The 6,000-nt window shown below is 39.6% G+C and overlaps 2 protein-coding genes across 3 annotated transcripts in view; one reads left to right on the forward strand and one right to left on the reverse strand.

The window, feature by feature from the left end:
* LOC138008113 (neogenin-like) overlaps window positions 1–3,925 on the forward strand; it is a 34,732-nt gene extending 30,807 nt beyond the window's left edge. Inside the window, exons 19-22 of one of the 2 annotated variants that reach the window (XM_068855317.1) lie at window positions 369–526; window positions 829–1,041; window positions 1,454–1,553; window positions 2,088–3,925. In XM_068855317.1, the coding sequence (XP_068711418.1) occupies window positions 369–526; window positions 829–1,041; window positions 1,454–1,549 (467 nt within the window). In that variant the 3' untranslated portion in view covers window positions 1,550–1,553; window positions 2,088–3,925. The remainder of the gene's footprint in view (window positions 1–368; window positions 527–828; window positions 1,042–1,453; window positions 1,554–2,087) is intronic. The other variant, XM_068855318.1, reaches the window with a different exon arrangement.
* LOC138008121 (inactive tyrosine-protein kinase PEAK1-like) overlaps window positions 1–6,000 on the reverse strand; it is a 301,176-nt gene that overhangs the window by 128,458 nt on the left and 166,718 nt on the right. The window lies entirely within an intron of this gene.

Below are 6,000 nucleotides of genomic sequence, written 5' to 3' on the forward strand. Positions count from 1 at the left end.
TATTGGAAAAGAAAAGTACTTTTTCTTGTAACTTAACTAGTACAATAGATATTTTTATTGGGTAGTGATGAGAATTTGGTGTTATATCATCAAGATCACACCTCTTAAGCTGATAATTATTTTCATTCTCAATACCTGTCTGACTGACATTTCATTAAAATTGTGAGGAGAATTTACTTTCTGGTCACTCCCAGGAGTCAAAGGTTAATTAATGCAAAAATTGAAATGTGTTGTAGTTGTTGTCGTTGTTGTAAGAGATCAGCTAAAATCAAACAAGTTTCCTTGAATTTTGGCAAAACGAAAATTTCAGCCTGTTTGGCGCAAATGAATCACTGAATTATGACGCTAACTAAGTCTTTTTTTGGCAGTAGACAGAAAGCCAATTTATCCGGTGACAAGCACACCAAGATATCAACCGAATCTCTCGCGGACAGGCTCTTGTGGTAACACTCTTGATATGGCAGATCCTCGTCCTCCGCACAGATCAAGGTCCTACGATCCTGACTTTTGGATACCAAATGCAAAGGTGTGTTACAGTTCCATTTTATGGTTATCGTTGTCGTCGTTCTCTGCCTTTCGTGCTAAAAGCAAATTGAAGTGACAAATTTTCTGGCTCTGTGGAGGACGTAAGTATGAATGTAAATTATAATTTGAGTTCTAGATTGTTATATGCAGAATAGGTAACGAAAAGGGAATAATGAACTCATTGCCCCGCATTTTTCTAATCTTCTATTTGAAGTAGCACAGAGTACTCTGTGAAAGTGCTGAATATCAGCAGTTTACGGTGCTTTACCGTCCACTCAGTGAAAGTACTGCTTCTTTTCATAGGTACCGGTTTATCCCATGGTTCATTCGATTCCGACCCAATCTTCAACATTACCAAGACCTAAGCCGCCAGTAGCTCCAGCGGATGATATCCAGTTACCCCCGGTGGGCTACAGTCGAAAAACACATCCCAATGGCTACTGGACACCACCACCAAAATACGAAGACATCTTTGCTCGACGATCAAAACCGCCTTCATCTCCACCAAGAGAACAGGTGCGGTTATACCTCAAGTGACTTTTAGGTAGCCCATTAAACTGTCGGATATCAATCAGTCCGATATTGCCGTGGCGAGTTTCCTTGCTAATTAGCGAGTGTCAATCAAATGAATGCAAATCGAAGCGATGTTGGCTTTTGGTCAGGGAAAACCGGAATACACGTAGGAAAACAACCAGGAGAAGGGAAAAGGACCAACAGTCATAACCTACATGTAACAATGGGAACTTTACGATCTACGACGCGATGGCAACGAGAACGCCACGTAAAAACAATATCATTTTTTTAAAAGAGGAAACATAATCGTGCTATTCCGGAATACGGTCAATCGAACGCACCATTAGTATTTCGGTTATTTACGTTAGGGCTTCAAGATAATATCTTACGCCAAACGTTGTGTTCATTTTTGTAGGATACTGTAGTAGCTGATCTTGATAAGGAAATTGCCGGCCTCGAAGGACTTATGAGAGACTTGAATGAAATAACTGCTGGCGACTACATCATCTAACAAGGTACGCCCATTGGCCCATGCATTGACTATTTACTTACTCTGCATTTCTTTTGTAAGCTCTACTTTGTTCTCAAGCTCTCTCTTACATTCCTCCTCAAGGAAAGAAAACAAAACATGACCTGATTAATGTCCTTCTTTAAAGGCCATTCGCAAGAAGTGCAATAAGTGCAATGAGTGTCTTTCATTGTTAAAAAAAATTTAATCATTTGTATCCAGTACAATGAAAAAGATTTTCACAAAGCACATGATTCTGGTCTTGGCAGTAAAATGATGCCATCATGCTCCAACCAAAATTATTTGGATTTCAGGTCTCCTTTCACATTTATCTTTTGTGTATACATCGTCTTAGCGTGTGAAACCCATTCGAATACGTAGGCTGTACCTAGTGCCTAATTTTGGACAGGATAAGTGAGACATGTCCCTGCGCCCAGTCCAAAATCTCAAACGCGGAACATGATCCTTTTGAAGATAAGTTCAGTAAAATTCATGTTGAGAACAAATGTTGAAGATATTTTCGGGTCCTTTCCTTTCATAGATTTCTACGTGAAGTTGAATGTAAGAGCAGGAAGAAGACGTACTGTCAGAAAGTTGCGAATCAAACATTGTCGCTGTGGGACAAGTGATCAGTCTTGGTTTCTGAATCTTGGACGCCATCATCAATTTTAACCAGGATGACTGAATATTACACATCCTTCTTCAAAATGGATGGTATAAACTGACACGTAACATTAAATTTCAGAGATTTAAAAGTATTTTACATTTATAAACGAGAAAGAATAATGTAATCTACATTATATAACATTATTTTTGTACCGGGAAACGTGTAATTAACGCTTTGTCTTCTCTATGGTAATTATGAACATTTTCCCTGGTAAGATTTCCTGTTAATGCGGTTAAAATTGTTTTTCACATCATTTTCAGAGAAGTGTACAGAGTTTTGTTGCCCCCCTACCTTTTCCATTCATCAAATCACCGCTTTTAGCTCGTAAAAGTAAAAGCCACGTCTACTTTTTGCAACACAAAAATTTGTTGTGCAAGGTGGTAAAACGCGCAACAAACCATCACAACTTGGAACACAACATTGTTGCGCGACAAGTTGCACGAAAAATGTTGCCTGTATATGATATCATGCAGTGCGAAAATACCGGGTTCCTATTCACAATCTCATTTCAAAAAAAGTAAAATCCGTATACACACCATTGCTGCCTTGCTTTGCGGTCGAAGCCTTACCAAATGCAATCGAAAAGCTCAAAGCTCAGGTTAGTTACCTCGACAGTGATCGCAAATGTCACTGCCTTAGCTATGAATACACCAATTCGGCTAACTCAACGTTGTACCCAATTCAGATCCATTGGGAATAAAACGCTTTGTTCCAAATATTTTCATATGAAAGCTACATTATCATGCAAATACAATACACAAAGAATCTTAATCCCGAGAGATTTGAATTGGGTACAACATTGCGTTAGCCGAATTGGTCTAGGAAAAAAAGGCCTCTCGCGCCATCTTGGTTGGGGATTAGCAAAGTTTCAATTGCAGTGAAGAATGTGATTCTGATTAACTTCATATTATTAACAAGTTAATTCAAAGGAGATTATTCGGTGAAGCGAACATATTCAATCCAGAATGACTGGCAACAAACCTTTGAATTTCTGATAAACGCTTGTGATCAAAATTATGGCCGCAAAATTTACAGCGTCAGTCAAAGATGTAGAATTTCAAACAACAATGACCTTATCCCGTTTGATGAATGAAATCCAGGAATCCGTCAGTCACTTCAAATGTAGCAGGGTTACTGAAAGATAGTTCGAAATTTTTCAGAAAGGTCTGTTGGTGATACCACGTGGTACTTAGCTAAAAGAACCTTATCAAAGATAACTTTTTTGTTCGGTGTAATTCAGGGGATGAATTCGGTCGAAATAGTTTTGTCTATCCTGTGATTGTTTTTCGCGGAAAAGCGCTTCGTCACAGACTACTTTCTTTGCAACTGTAAGTTATTGTTTGTTGCATAGAGTGAATTTCAATCGAGTGTCGTAAAACCAAAACCAAAGTAATTACTTTGGCCAATCAAAAAGGGCGGAGACAATCCGGTAAACCAATCAAAATTCGAAGTGATTACAAGTAGCTGACACAAAGCGCGGAAAAATGTGCACGCGCGAGCCGCGATTGGTTTTGGTTTCTCTTTTGATTGGTTGAAAAAGTCGCGTGAGAACTTTGAACCAATCACTGAGTGAAGTAATCATAAACCAGAGCAATTCGCTAATTACTTTCGACACTCAATTGGAAAGCGCTCTATGTTCTGTTTATGGACGCCATAAATTTGTACATAAAGAGAAGAGAATTGTATGTGACTATAGTAGCACTGTTAACTTTGTCATTGGTTTCTTTCTTTGAGTGGTAACCCTTCCTTCTGCAAGTTACTTTATAACACAAAGTTGTCAGGTTTATCAACCTCTCCTTCCAATCTAAGGGAATGTTTAATCCGGAACAGAGCACCATACGATGTAATTAGCTGGAAATCGATTTTGATAAGGGAGGAATTCGATCAACTGAGCCCGCATGCGATCATAAAAGTGGGTCCAGAAATGCAAGGATTAGAGGCACACCTATCTCAATAAGCGTCACGAAGTGTCACTTGCTCTTCTCCCAGGTTTACAGGAAAACAGACAATGGACCATTTCCGAGTTGCTGTTTGCCTCGGTTTCGAATTAAATCTTGGTGCTCAACTATTGAAAGGGAAATGAGTTTGATTTGCATAAGAATATGCAACTCATTTCCATTAAATTTGAATGGTTTTGCACCAGGACTCACTTTGAAACTGAGGGATGCAGAAACTCGGAAATGGGCTATTAATTTAACCCTTTAACCCATTAACCCCTGGGGATTCCCCATTGACGAGTAAAATCGTCTGGCGTTACACAGAGTAAAATCTATAAGTGGCACTACTGCGACTATTGTGACAACGAGTTAACGTCACGGAGTGTCCTTTTCGCTCTGTTCCTCAAGTCAAGAAAAACAACACGAACCCTAGCACCAACAGTGATTTTCCCAGGATAAGCGCTGAAGTGCGGTACGCGATGCTGCTTTGTCGCGTTAAGCATGGAGCTTTGTCATTCGGCGGCCATGCTCGTACCCCGAGCCTCTAGTTGACTTGTTTGGAAGCGAGTTCAGGGGGTGCAAGACAAAAGTTTTCAGTCCCACGGGACTCAAAATTGTCGCCATGTGAAAAAAGCGCATTTCAAGCGCCCGTGTGGCCAAAAAAAACAATTCATATTTTTCTTATGATTTGAAAACTATGTTAACCAAACACTAAGCGACCAAAGTTTTCAGCCTTGATTTCACACAGACACCTGTTCATTTTAACTGGAATTTTCCTACATAATGGTCCGCAATTACAAACTTAAAGTTTTTGAGAGAGCTGAGTTTCAGAATGCAATGCGTGTGTACGCCGCAGAAGATTAATATGCAGCACGGGGGTATTGGGCTTTCAGACTTTAACTCGCGTTTTGCATATATAATAAGCTGCATTCACACGCTGAAAATATAAGCGAGTGAGCCTTTGAGGTCACTTTTTCTGGGATCCAACCCTCTTGAGGTCCAATCGGTCAGTTTTGAACTTGAGTAATGGCGGACTGTGAAATCCGAAACTTACAGGGCCTTTGGATAAAAATCAAAGCTCAAATTTTTGACAGTCAAGTCAAACACACTTTCAAAATCTGAAAAAAAAAAAAAGAAAAAAGAAAGGATTTTTTTTATCCCAGTGGCACTTTAAAGAATGAGGGGGATAAAGTCCCGTTTGCTCTTAGAAATTTTTGTCGTTCTTTTCAACTTTTTTGCAGCAAGTTGCAGCAAGTTAGTTACCTACTCATCGCAATATTGCATTGCATATTGAGTACTAGTCGCTGCGGGAAAAAATCGCCTGTGGAAATTAGTCTTAAGATGTCGAAAACTCCATGCTGCCAATCGTTTTAACTAATGATTGAAGATTGACGAAAATCTTGAAATAATCCTGGGGCCAGTTCCTGAAAGGTGTAATAACTCTATTCCAACGATAAATGTGCCTTATTCCAGGAATACCTTTATCACCGGAATAAATTCTGCTGTGTTAGAATAGCAAATTTATCCTTGGAATAACTTTATATCTGGTATAATTTATTCCTCCATCCAGGAACCAACCCCTGGGCACCAAATCCGAATCTCAGGGAATTTCTCGAACCCCAACTTGAAAGGCAGGTAATCGCTCCATACCAGAACTAAGCCCAGAACTGAGAAGTGCTGCATTGGCGCGTCAGTTTACTGTATAGGACGTTTTCAACCAACCTCTAGGGACACCAGTAACAAAAGAGAAATGTACGACCTCTGGTGGACGAACAAAAAAAGCTAACTAGAGATCTTTTGTTTTCGTCCACCAACATGGCGGCGATGACGTCACATGAAAATTTCATATT

Source organism: Montipora foliosa, chromosome 6 (genome assembly GCF_036669935.1).
Source record: "Montipora foliosa isolate CH-2021 chromosome 6, ASM3666993v2, whole genome shotgun sequence".
Taxonomy (NCBI): domain Eukaryota; kingdom Metazoa; phylum Cnidaria; class Anthozoa; order Scleractinia; family Acroporidae; genus Montipora; species Montipora foliosa.